The 13204-nt window shown below is 40.5% G+C and overlaps 1 protein-coding gene and 1 non-coding gene across 2 annotated transcripts in view; one reads left to right on the top strand and one right to left on the bottom strand.

Annotated features, from left to right (window-relative positions):
* The first annotated feature begins 1186 nt into the window (after window positions 1-1186).
* ATRNL1 (attractin like 1) overlaps window positions 1187-13204 on the top strand; it is an 829354-nt gene continuing 817336 nt past the window's right edge. Inside the window, 1 exon segment of the mRNA XM_017543810.2 lies at window positions 1187-1859. Coding sequence (XP_017399299.1) covers window positions 1567-1859 — 293 coding nt within the window. The 5' untranslated portion in view covers window positions 1187-1566.
* LOC119473479 lies at window positions 10775-10881 on the bottom strand. The gene has a single exon (XR_005202694.1). It is a non-coding gene; the product is annotated as a U6 spliceosomal RNA (small nuclear RNA).

Raw genomic sequence — 13204 nt, 5'->3', positions numbered from 1 at the left:
GCTTGCTCTTTGGTGGGACTCCAGCAACATTGCTGCAACTCGAAGATATATGGCTGCAATGTGTGTTTGGCTTCCTTTCTCAAGGGGGTCGAATAAACAGGCAACTGTCTAGAGAAGGCACAAAAGTACAAAGCAAAAAACTCAGAATATGCCATCCAATCTTGCAAAGTCATCTGAAGAAGAAAAAGTGCTGCTGAGGAAGGAAAACGGCTCTTTTCTGGGCATCACTTATGCTCTTCTGAAAAAAAGCCCCGATGCTGCAATATTTTTCAAGGCAGATCGTCCCAGATGGAGGAGGGAGCACTGACAGGCAGAAAAGGAGAGACGTGGGGTTCGGAGGCAGCGTCTGCAAGGGGTGGAACGCGCGGGGCTCGGAGCCTCGCAGTTCTTTGTTGGGGGCGGGGGCCTCATTTCCGAGGCAGCAATGGCTCCCCCTCCGGGGTCCCTCCGCGGTGACCGTCCAGTCCCCAGTCCCCGCCCCTCCCAGCCCTCGCTGACCCTACAACGTGGTCGGACTGCGGTGCCTTTAAGGCTTTTGCCTGCTGCACATGCTCACCTCTTTGTGTGTTGGAGTTTTTCTCTTTTAAAAGAAAAAGGAGAAATAGGCAGGAGGATGGGGCGGAGGAAGGGGGAAGAGCTAAAGAAAAAGCGCTGTATATATAGCGCTGCACTTTTGCAGCTGCAGACAGCCGATGGGAAGGGCTTCTTTTCTCCTGAAGCTGCGAGGCCCGTGTCGATCTCTCATTTGTGGGGCTCCGCGGGCGCGGGGTACGGGTGGTGCCGGGGTCCGGCGCGGGCCGCGGGGGACTGGCACGTAGGCTACACCTGGGGGGCCAGTATCTCCTCAGCGCGCGGGCCAGGCAGGGTGGGCGCGCGCGGGGCGAGTCCCCTGTCCCTGTCAGGGGCGGGGCGAGACCAAGACGCCGGGCTTGTTGGGGGGAGCGTGGGCGCGCGCGATGGCAGGGGGCGGCCCCACGTATCGTGGGCTCCCGGCACTGCCGCCGCGGCGGGTTCTAGGCGCCAGAGACAGAATGGCTGCTCGGGCGCCGCCGGCTGTCGGACCCGCGAGGCGGAGCTGACTGCCGCCTCCCTGAGCGCCCCCTTCCGCGTTGGGCGCGCCCACTTCGGGGCTCCCGCTCGGCCCCCGCCCTCCCGGGTGCGCGGCGTTCTGAGCAGAGGCAGTTGGCGCGGGCCGCAGGCGAGGCGGGGCCGCGCGCGGGGTCCCCTCCTCCTCCCGGTCAGGTCCCTTCTGGAGCGCCGGGTGCTGTCTGCGCCGCCCGCTCCCCGCCTCCGGGCAGACCCAGGACGCCGCGGCTGTGGGGTCGGCCCGCTAAGGACAAGGTCAGGAGACTGGGCGGCGATGCCCGAGTGCGACTGGAGGCAGCCGAGCGGAGGCGACGGCGGTTGGGCTCTGCCCCTCTTGACCGGGCAGCGGGACTGGGACGGGCGCCGGTGAGGAGCAGAAGCAGCCGCGGCGACGAGGTTTTCTGCGGCCAGAATTCCCGTCAGCAGCATCTCTGTCAACGCCGGCGAGCGCAGCCTCGCGGGGCAGGGGCGCCGGGGAAGATGGAGACGGGGGGCCAGGCCCACACTGGTCCCCCGCAGCCGGCGGCCCCGGGGCTGTGGAGGGCTCGGCCGGCCGGCGGCGGCGGCGGGGGCGCCTCCTCCTGGCTGCTGGACGGGAACAGCTGGCTGCTGTGCTATGGCTTCCTCTACCTGGCGCTGTACGCGCAGGTGTCCCAGTCTAAGCCCTGTGAGAGGACCGGCTCCTGCTTCTCGGGCCGCTGTGTCAACTCCACCTGCCTCTGTGACCCGGGCTGGGTGGGGGACCAGTGCCAGCACTGCCAGGGCAGGTTCAAGTAAGTGCCTTCTCCGGACCCCGAACCTCCAGCCCAGACTCGCTCTTGGCCTCCCCCGCCGCGGCCTCGGATTCCCGGGCCGGTAGCGAACCGCAGCGCGCGGCGGGAGCGGGCGGGAGTGGGTCCCGAGCCGCGCCCCCTCCAGCCCCGTGGCGCCCCTGGGGCGCTCGGGCCCGCGCGGAGCGGTGACCGACGAGGAGCAAAGCCTTTCTCGAGCGTTCCAGATGTCCGCAGCGGCTTCTGATCCGCTGCTCCACACGAACATTTTCACAGTCAGTTACGATGCCTAGCACCATTTTCTTAGGATAATATTTTAAAATCAGAAATTATCCAAGTCCCTCATGAAATATATGCGAATTGTGAAAAATTTAAATACAAATGTGTAAAGGTTCAAAGTTATGGTCTACCAGTGCCTCTCTTCCCCCATCCTCCTCTCTAGAGGTGACCCCTACTAACATTTATTTAGTCATCATAGTGATCTCAATAAGTAGAGTTTATGATGGGCTTGCTAAGTGCCAAACGCTCTTCTAAGCACTTTACGTCGATTTTCTCATTTATTCCTTGCAACTACTCTGTGAGTTGCTAGAATTATTATGCTGGATTTACGGAGAGAAATCGAGGCGATACATTTAAGTAACTTGCCCAAGATTACACAGTAGTAGGGGCCGAGCTGTGATTCCAAATCAGCTGGCACATCTGGAGCCAGCATACACTCCAGAATTTGTACTTTTAACGAATTTGCTGTGTTGAATTTGCTAGGACAGTCTTGAATTGAGACATAGGAAGGCGACTTTAGGTTAGATAGAAGGATGAAATACCCAGACGTTTTTATGTGGTGAGGATAATGGATTTTTTCTAATCGGTTAATTCAGTATTAGCTAGTGTGCGGGAACATCGCTTTGACTTTTCTGAAGCACGAGGAGCCTAAGGAGTTTGCTTCGCTAAGGTGAAGGTACTTTCTTTGTATTGGTTGATGTTTATTACGGTACTTTCTTTGTATTGGTTGATGTTTACTACGTTCCTGCCTGAAATAAGCAATGGATAAGTGTGGGGGAGTAGCAAATAAGTCAGTTAACTTTGGGGCAGTCTTCTAACAAAGTATAGATAACAGTCATTAAGAACGACAGCTTCTTAGTCTTATAGATACTTAATATGATGTTTACTGGTTGGTTTGTGGCTCTGAGATTACACTGAATATTGTAGATTACTGATATTGTCAGGCTGGTAGCCAGAATCTAGGTGAAATTTCTCTTGGGCCCTAAGGCAAAGGTAAGACTGTGGTTCACCTTAATAATGTAGTGTAGGACAATTTTCTGGAGTTTAAACACAGTATATTTTCCTTTTTTTTTTTTAATATAGTAATGTTGTTTTACAAATACTTTCTAAAAAAAATCAGAAGAGGTGTTATTTAAAAGTTTAAAAAGGGTTTGAAGATGTTGTTTGTTAGCAGCTTTTTTTAACTTGTGCTGTTAAACTTTTGCTATGACAGTAGCATTCAGCGTCTTTACCTAGCAAGAGAGAATTTTGAACATATAAACTGGTAGTCAGTGAAAAAGCCTCACCCATTCTTTACATTTTTTTTTTTTTACATAAATAGGGAGATTGCCTGATTTATATGTAATTTAGGGATATTGGCCTTTGCGAGGGTGGATTTGCTCCATTTGTCTAAAGAGGATAAAAATTGCTGTAGTCCTGAGAAGCTCATATTTATAATACATTTTAAAGTAGTGGAACTTGTTAATCAGCTGAATCAGCAGGCTGTGACCTCGCTAGCAGACGTTGTCCTAGTTAAAAAGATCACAGAACAAGTTAAAACTAGCTTAAATAACATTGAGAGGTGGTGTTCATAAACAAAATACGTTAGTGAGTAGAAGAATAGATATTTGGTGTAGATACTGTTAAAAAACAATAAACCCTGAGCTAATCATTGAGTATTCATCATTTCCTTGGAAGCTGTTATTTCCTAGGACTTATTGTCCTCTGTTGAGCAAATGCTTTTGCATTTCTCTGTGGAATACAAGCTATTAATTAGAGTAAATATAACTGGTGTAACTATCTGTTTTATTATGTATACTCTCAGGGATAAAGAAAATATTGATATTTAATGTTAAAGAGAGGGATTATATTTAGTAGAAAAAAATTCTTCTTGGTAAAGTACATGCAAATAAACCTATGAAAGGTTTATTTGAAGATAGTAGCTTGTTTTATCTGGCATTTGAAGTAATAACACAGCAGGAAAGACTAGAAAATCTCGCTTCACTAATTATCTTGAAAATCTTTTTCTAAAAACTGAAGGATAGGAACCTTACAAACAGACATCAAAAATGATTGATCAATCTTGGTAAGCAGGTGTCAAAATTAATTGGTTGGTTCCATGGTAACTTAGCTTTTTTTCTACTATAGGGATTTCACTAGGGAATAAAAGTGTTCTTCAAATGCTTCTTGAGGATAGAAGATTGATAGTTGGGGGAAGAAATGCAGAAGCAAATATAGTATCAAAAGTGGTACTTCAGTTCTCTTAGCATTGATTCGTCTTCTGTTTCCATTTGAAAAGAATAAAACACTCAGAATAACAAGCCATTCCTGCCTTACACAGGTAAAACAAAAAGAACATTGATTTTTCAGCCAAAGCTACACTAAAGGATTTGGGATAGAGAATAGGAAATATATTTCAAATATAATAATCAAAGATATAGACTCTAATTCAAGTTGTACTTATTTGAATAGTTCAGTGTAATGTGAAGCAAGAAAACATTTTGCTATAATCTGTTTGAATGACATTCTCTTTTAGCAGGGGGTTCTTCAGAATTAATTTTGTAAAGTAGTTGAGATTTATATAAATTTATATACATATAATGAGTCTTGGTCTTTATATTAGTCAAATATAAAGGGATATGTTTTTATCCCACTTAAGTTCGTCAGACTTGGATATTTCATTTTGCACATTTAAAATGGAAGTATGCTGGGTGCCGTGGCTCAGGCTTGTAATCCCAGCACTTTGGGAGGCCGAGGCGGGATGATCCCTTGGGCTCAGAAGTTTGAGACCAGCCTGGGCAAGAAGATAGTGAGACCTCATCTCTACAAAAAATATTAAAAAAATAGCTGGGCATGGTGGCGCACACCTGTGGTCATAGCTACAAGAGGGAGTGAAGTGGAAGTATAGCTTGAGCCTGGGACGTTGAGGCTGCAGTGAGCTATGATCATGCCACTGTGCTCCAGCCTGGGTGTCAGAGCAGGACTCTTCTCACAATTTTATATATAAATATGTGAAACATTCTATCTGTGGTGACAGCAAAATGAAGATATAATAATATAATGTCAGGAATTAGGTTGTTATTACAAACAAAAAGGGGCAGAATTAATGGGTAAACTCTTCCCCTAAGCTGTTAAAAATATATGCATATGCAAATACATATGTATTTTGAATCCTTTTTACTTGTAGGGAAACTAACAGCAATTGTAAACTTAAACTGAACGTTCCCTGTCCCCAACAAGACTTCTTTATTTCAAAGTTATATTGTAGTAAAGAAGACTTCTTTATTTCAAAGTTGTATTGTAATAGATAATTTATATCCATGGATTATTTTTCCATTATTAAAGTATATAATCACACAGTAGGAATTTAATTTAAATTGCGTGTTTCTTAGATTCTAAATTGATAAGGTATGTTACTTGTAGTAGCATGGTTTTCAAGAACACGTGTCTGGATGATTTGGCCCCTTTAGCGGACTAGACTCACCCCTCCTTTTCTCTGCCCTGACTCATCTTTTAAAGTTCCTTGAAAGTGTCACATTCTTTTTGGCCTCAATGCACTTTATACACACTTACTTCTGTAAACTCTTTCCTCTCTTTGGTCTTTGCTTGGATGATTACTTATTGTCCTTCTAATCTTAGCTTAAATACTGGTTTCTAAAGGAGGCTTGTCTGACTCTTCACACTAGGTTACCCCTTATATACTACCCTATAGGGCTGTTTTTCCTTCTTAGTATTGTGAAAAAAAATTTTTTTGATAGCTATTTAAACAATATCTTAAAGAGATTTACTGAGGTGTAATTGTTAAAATAAACGGCACAATTTAAAATGTACAATTTATTTATTTAAATTGTACAGTTTGATGTCTTGTCATATGTATTTGCAGCTGTAACTATCACCACAGTCAAAATCATAAAAGTATCAGTCACCCTAGAAAGATCCCATGTGTTTCCTTTGTAAACCTTCCCTCTTCCAGTTGCCTATTCCTGTCCCAGGGCAACTATTGATCTGCTTTCTCTCATTATAGATTTGTTGGTATTTTCTAGAACTTTTTGTAAATAGAATCATACATTATATACTGCTGTTTTGTCTAGCTTCTTTCACACAGCCTGTTTATTTTGAGATTAATTCATGGTGTATTAGTTTATTCTACTGCTGAATAGTGTACCAGTGTCTGGATACACCATAATTTGTTTATCCATTCAACTGCTGATGGACATTTGGATTGTTTCAAATTTTTGGCTGCTCCTTATAAAGCTGCCGTGAAGTTTCACATGGAAGTTTTTATGTCTTTGTATGGACATATGCTTTCCTTTCTCTTGGGGAAATACCTGAGAATGGCTGGATCATATGGTAGATATATGTGCAACTTTTAAAGAAACTGAGAAACTGTTTTCCAAAGTAGTTATATCATTTATGTTCCCACCACCAGTAAGTCAGTATTCTATCTAGTTAATTCACATCCATGCCAATACTTGGTATGGTTAGTCATTTAAATTTTAGTGATTCTAATAGGTGAATGGTATATTATTGGGTTTTAATTTGCATTTCCCTAATGACTAATGATACTGAGTATCTTCTCATGTGCTTATTTGCCATCTGTATATCTTCTTTAATAGGTATCTATTCAAATCTTTTGTGTGGTAAAAACATTTTCTTACTGATTTTGTGAGTTCTTTACATTTTCTGGATTACTACCTTCTTATGAGGTATATCATTTGCATATATTTTCTACCAGTCTGGGGCTTGTCTATGAAAACACAATGAGAAGAAAATTAAATCTCTTGACAGCGTTTTTCAAAGAACCTAATTTTTAAATTGATGAATTCCGTTTTATCACTTTTTTCTTTTATGGATTATGCTTTTTATGTTGTACCTAAGAAAACTTTGCCTAGGCGGGGTATCATGGCTCATGTCTGTAATCCCAGCACTTTGGGAACTCAAGGCTGGAGGATCACTTGATTTTAGGAGTTTGAGACCAGCCTGGGAAACAAGGCAAGACCTTGCTGCTACAAAAATGTTTGAAAAATTAGCTGGGTGTGGTGGTATGCGCATGTCGCCCAGCTACTTGGAAGGCTGAGATGGGAGGATCACTTGAATACAGGAATTGGAGGCTGTAGTGAGCTGAGCTGTGATTGTGCCACTCTACTCCAGCCTGGGCAACACAGCAAGACCCTGCCTTTAAAAAATNAAAAAAAAGGAAATCTGCCTAAACCAATTTGATGAATATTTTCTTCATTTTGTTTTTCCTCTAGAAGTTTTATAATTTTATATTTTACATTTAGATTTGTGGTCCATTTTAAGTTAATTTCTATATGTGGAGAGAGGTATGGATCTAAATTCAGTTTTTTGGGATATAGATATTTATTTTAGCACTGTTTGTTGAAAAGAGTGTTCTTTTTCTGTTAAAGTATCTTTGTACATTTGTTGAAACCATTCATGTATTTGTGTTACTATTTCTGGACTCTGCTTTGTTTCTTGATCTCTTTGTCTATTTGTATATCAATACAACAGTGTCTTGATTATTATTTCTTTATAAGTGTTGAATTCAGGTAGTGTTTTTCAATTTTGTTCTTTTCCAGTTAGTTTGGCTACTCTGAGTCTTTTGTATTTCCATATGAATTTTAGAATCAGCTTGTCAGTTTCTATAAAAAGCCTACTAGGATTTTGTCTGGAATTATGTTGAGTCAATAGATCAATTTTGGGGAAAAGGAACACCTTATCAAGTTTCCTAACATGGTATATCTGTTTATTTCTTTAGTTCTTTAATCTGTCAGCAGTGTTTTAACATTTCCAGTCAATAGGTCTTGCACCTGTTTTGTCAGATTTTTCCCTGTGTAGTTAATATTTTTGGATGCTATTGTAAATGGCATTTTTAAAACTTTCAGTTTTGATTGTTGCTATCTTACTGAAAAACAACTGATTTTTGTGTTTTTTTATCTTGCAATCTTACCAAACTTAATTATAACTTGTATATATAGATTTTTGTAGATTCCTTATGGCTTTCTACTTAGATGACTATACTGTTTACAAAGAAAGATATGTTTACTCATTTCTTTGCAATCTAGATGCTGTTGTTTTTTCTTGCCTTATTTCACAGGCCAGAACCTCTATTACAGTGATGAATAGAGGTGATGAGAGTGGTCAATCTTATTCATGATTTGGGGGAAGATATTTGATCTTTAACAATTAATTATGATGTTACCTGTAAGTTTGTTTGTTTGTTTTTAAGATGTCTTTTATCACACTGAGAAAGTTCCCTTCTATTCCTAGTTTGCTAAGAGTTTTTACCAGTGATGGAAACTGGATTGTGTTAAATGCATTTTCTGTGCCCATTGAAAAAAATCATATGATTTTTTTCAAGTTTGTTAACATGGTGAATTATGTACATAATTTTTGAATGTTAAACAAAACTTACATTCCTGAGATAAACTTCATCTGAAATGATATGCATTTCTTTTTATATTAGGTTGGATTTGGTTTGTTGAAGTTTTATTTAGAATTTGGGCATATATGTTCATGAGAGATATTAGTCTGCATTTTTCTTGTAATATATGACTAGTTTTGGTGACAAGACAATGCTGGCATTATATAATGAGCCCCATGAGACTCTCCTGATCATTTGCTGAAAGAGTTTTTATGAAATTGGCATTATATCTTCATTACGTATTTGGTGGAATTCACCATTGAGGCCCTCTAGGCCTGAAGTTTTTTTAAACTCCAAATTCAACTTATTAATATAAATTCAACTTATTTAATATACATAAGGCTATATGACTAGAATCCTTTAAAATTTATTGGCCAGAATATTGTATATCTTGGTAAATATTTTTTTGTGCATGTGAAAAGAATGCATGTTCTTCTATTGATGGGTGGAATATTGTATACATTTCAGTTAGGTCAGCTTGATTGATAGTCTTGTTCAAGTCTTCTACAGTCATTCTGATTTTCTGTCTGTTTTTATCACTTATTGAGAGAAGGGTATCTTCAGTTATAATTTTGTATTTTCCTCTTTCTCCCTGCAGTCTTTTATTTTTAAATGTATATTTTATTGCATTTTAGGTTTTGGGGTACATGTGACGAGCATGCAAGATTGTTTCATAGGTACACACATGGCAGTGTGGTTTGCTGCCTTCTTCCCCATCACCTATATCTGGCATTTCTCCCCATGCTATCCCTCCCCAACTCCCCACCCCCTGCTGTCCCTCCCCTGGTTCCCCCCTACAGACCTCAGTATGTGATGCTCCCCTCCTTGTGTCCATGTGTTCTCATTGTTCGGCACCCACCTATGAGTGAGAACATGCCATGCTTGATTTTCTGTTCTTGTGTCAGTTTGCTGAGAATGATGGTTTCCATGTTCATTCATGTCCCTACAATTGACACTAACTCATCGTTTTTTATGGCTGCATAGTGTTCCATGGTGTATATGTGCCACATTTTCCCTGTCCAATCTATCATTGATGGGCATTTGGGTTGGTTCCAAGACTTTGCTATTGTAAACAGTGCTGCTGCAGTGAACATTCATGTGCATGTGTCCTTATAATAGAACAATTTATAATCCTTTGGGTATATACCCAGTAATGGGATTGCTGGGTCAAATGGAGTTTCTATTTCTAGGTCCTTGAGGAATGGCTACATTGTCTTCCACAATGGTTGGACTAATTTACACTCCCACCAACAGTGTAAAAGTGTTCCTATTTCTCCACATCCTCTCCAACATCTGTTGTTTCCAGATTTTTTAATGATTGCCATTCTAACTGGCGTGAGATGGTATCTCAATGTAGTTTTGATTTGCATTTCTCTAATAACCAGTGATGATGAGCATTTTTTCATGTTTGTTGGCCTCATGTATGTCTTCTTTTGTAAAGTGTCTGTTCATATCCCTCACCCACTTTTGAATGGGCTTGTTTGTTTTTTTCTTGTAAATCTGTTTTAGTTCTTTGTAGATTCTGGATATTAGCCCTTTGTCAGATGGGTAGATTGCAAAAATTTTTTCCCATTCTGTTGGTTGCCGATTCACTCTAATGATAGTTTCTTTTGCTATGCAGAAGCTGTGGAGTTTGTTTAGGTCCCATTTGTCTATTTTGGCTTTTGTTGTCAATGCTTTTGGTGTTTTTGTCATGAAGTCCTTGCCTATACCTATGTCCTGAATGGTTTTGCCTAGATTTTCTTCTAGAGTTTTTATGGTGTTAGGTCTTATGTTTAAGTCTTTAATCCACCTGGAGTTAATTTTAGTGTAAGGTGTCAGGAAGGGGTCCAGTTTCTGCCTTCTGCACATGGCCAGCCAGTTTTCCCAGCACCATTTATTAAACAGGGAATCCTTTCCCCATTGCTTGTTTTTGTCTGGTTTGTCAAAGATCAGATGGTTGTAGATGTGTGGCATTGCCTGTGAGGCCTCTGTTCTGTTCCATTGGTCTATATCTCTGTTTTGGTACCAGTACCATGCTGTTTTGATTACTGTAGCCTTGTAGTATAGTTTGAAGTCCAGTAGTGTGATGCCTCCCACTTTGTTCTTTTTGCTTAGAATTGACTTGGCTATGTGGGCTCTCTTTTGGTTCCATATGAAGTTTAAGGTGTTTTTTTCCAGTTCTGTGGAGAAGGTCATTGGTAGCTTGATGGGGATAGCGCTGAATCTGTAAATTACTTTGGGCAGTATGGCCATTAAAAATATGGAGCGCTTCATGAATTTGCATGTTATCCTTGCGCAGGGGCCATGCTAATCTCCTCTGTATCATTCCAATGTTAGTATATGTGCTGCCAAAGCGAACACCTTCCTGCAGTCTTATCTGTTTTTTCTTCATGTATTTTGAAACTCTGTTATTAGGTACATAAAATTTTGGATTATGTCCTCCTGATAAGTTGAGCCTTTATTATCCAATGACCCTTTGTTGAAAAGACTATCCTTTATTCATTAATTTGTCTTTGCAGCTTTATTGAAAATTAATTGGACATCTTTATGTATATTTATTTTTTGACTGTTTTCTATTTCATTGATCCATATATCTATCTTTTGCAAATTCCTCACTTACTTTATTAGTGTGTGCATGTATATATATATTTGAGATGGAGTCTCACTCTGTTGCCCAGGCTAGAGTGCAGTGGCACAATCTTGGCTCACTTCAATGTCTGCCTTCTGGGTTCAAGCGGTTCTCCTGCCTCAGCCTCCGGAGCAGCTGGGATTACAAGCACGTGCCACCATACCTGGCTAATTTTTATATTTTTGGTAGAGAAAGGGTTTCGACATGTTGGCCAGGCTGGTCTCTAACTCCTGACCTTGGGTAATCCGCTCACCTCGGCCTCCCAAAATGCTGGATTAGTATATTTTTACAGTAAATCTTGAAGTTAGATGATGAGATTCCCCCAACTTTATTTTTATTTTTGAAAATTTACTTGGTTATTCTAGTTCATTTTGTTTTTCTTACACATTTTAGAACAGTTTGTCAAAAAAATCTTGCTGGGATTTTTATAGAGATTATATTGACTTAGCAAATCATTTTGAGGAGAATAGCAATATTGAATTATCTTGTTCTTCATTGCAGTATGTTTTCTCATATATTTGGATTTTCACTGATTTTTTACAACAGTTTTTTGTAGTTATCAGATATGGATTCTGTGTATATATTTTAGATGTTTTTTCCCCCCTGAGACAGAGTCTTGCCCTGTTACCCAGGCTGGAGTGCAATGGTGTGATTTTAGCTCACTGCAACTGCCTCCTCCCGTGTTCAAGTGATTCTCCTGCCTCAGCCTCCCTAGTAGCTGGGCTTACAAGCACCTGCCATCACGTCTGGCTAATTTTTTTTTGTAGTTTTAGTAGAGACGGGGGCTTCGCCATGTTGGCCAGACTGCTGTCCAACTCCTGAGCTCAGGGAAGCCACCCACCTCGACCTCCCAAAGTGCTGGGATTACAGGCATGAGCCATTGGGCCTGGCCATATTTTTAGATTTTATACCAAAATATTTTACGTTCTTTGAGGCTATTGTAATTGATATTATTTCTTTTAATTTCAATTTGCAGTTTGTAGACTTTAATAAATAATAAGGGAATACAATGAATGACTTTATGCCCATAAATTTGAAGTAGATGAACCAATTCCCTGTATCATATAAGTTAACAAAAGTCACTAATGAGGAAGTAAATGAAATGAATATTTCTATGTCTATGGAATAAAATATACATGAGCTATTTTGACACAGGTATACAATCCCTAATAAACACATCAGGTTAAGTAGGGCATTCATCACCTCAAGCATTTATCCTTTCTTTGTGTTATAAACAATTCAAACTAATTATATTTTTACCCATTAATCATCCCTATTTCCTTCACCCCAATACCTTTCCCAGCCTCAGGTAACCATCCTTCTACTATCTCCATCTCCATGAATTCAATCATTAGGTTTATACCTAGCAGTGGGATTGCTGAATCATGTGGTAATGCTATTTTTAATTTTTTGAGGGACCTCCAAACTGCTATCCATGGTAGTTATACTAATTTTCATTCCCACCAACAGTGTAAGAGGGTTCCCTTTTCTCCATATACTGACCAGCATTTGTTTTTGCCTGCCGTTTGGATATGAGCTATTTCACTGGGGTGTGATATCTCATTGTAGTTTTTATTTTCATTTCTCTGATGATCAATGATGTTGAACACCTTTTTATATATCTTTTGACGTTGGTATGTCTTCTTTTGAGAAATGTCTATTCAAATCTTTTGCACATTTTTGAATTGGATTATTAGTTTTTTTCTTATAGTATTGGTTGAGCTTATTATATATTCTGGTTTTTCATCCCTTGTCCGAATGATAGTTTGTGAATATTTTCTTCCATTCTGTGGATTGTCTTTTCATGTTGTTGATTGTTTCCTTTGCTGCGTAGAAGCTTTTTAACTTGATGTGATCCCATTTATCCATTTTTGCTTTGGTTTCCTGTGCTTGTGGGGTATTACTCAAGAAATTTTTGCCTAGTCCCTGGGTATCCTGGAGAGTTTTCCCAATGTTGTAGTAGTTTCATAGGTTGAGGTCTTAGATTTCTAAGTCTTTAGTCCATTTTCATTTGATTTTTATATATGGTGAGAGATAGGAGTCTAGTTTCGTTGT

The sequence above is a fragment of the Cebus imitator genome, unplaced genomic scaffold, assembly GCF_001604975.1.
Source record: "Cebus imitator isolate Cc_AM_T3 unplaced genomic scaffold, Cebus_imitator-1.0 Scaffold161, whole genome shotgun sequence".
Lineage (NCBI taxonomy): Eukaryota > Metazoa > Chordata > Mammalia > Primates > Cebidae > Cebus > Cebus imitator.
The sequence above is the reverse complement of the archived record's forward strand: the minus strand, read 5'-3'. Positions and strand labels throughout refer to the sequence as shown.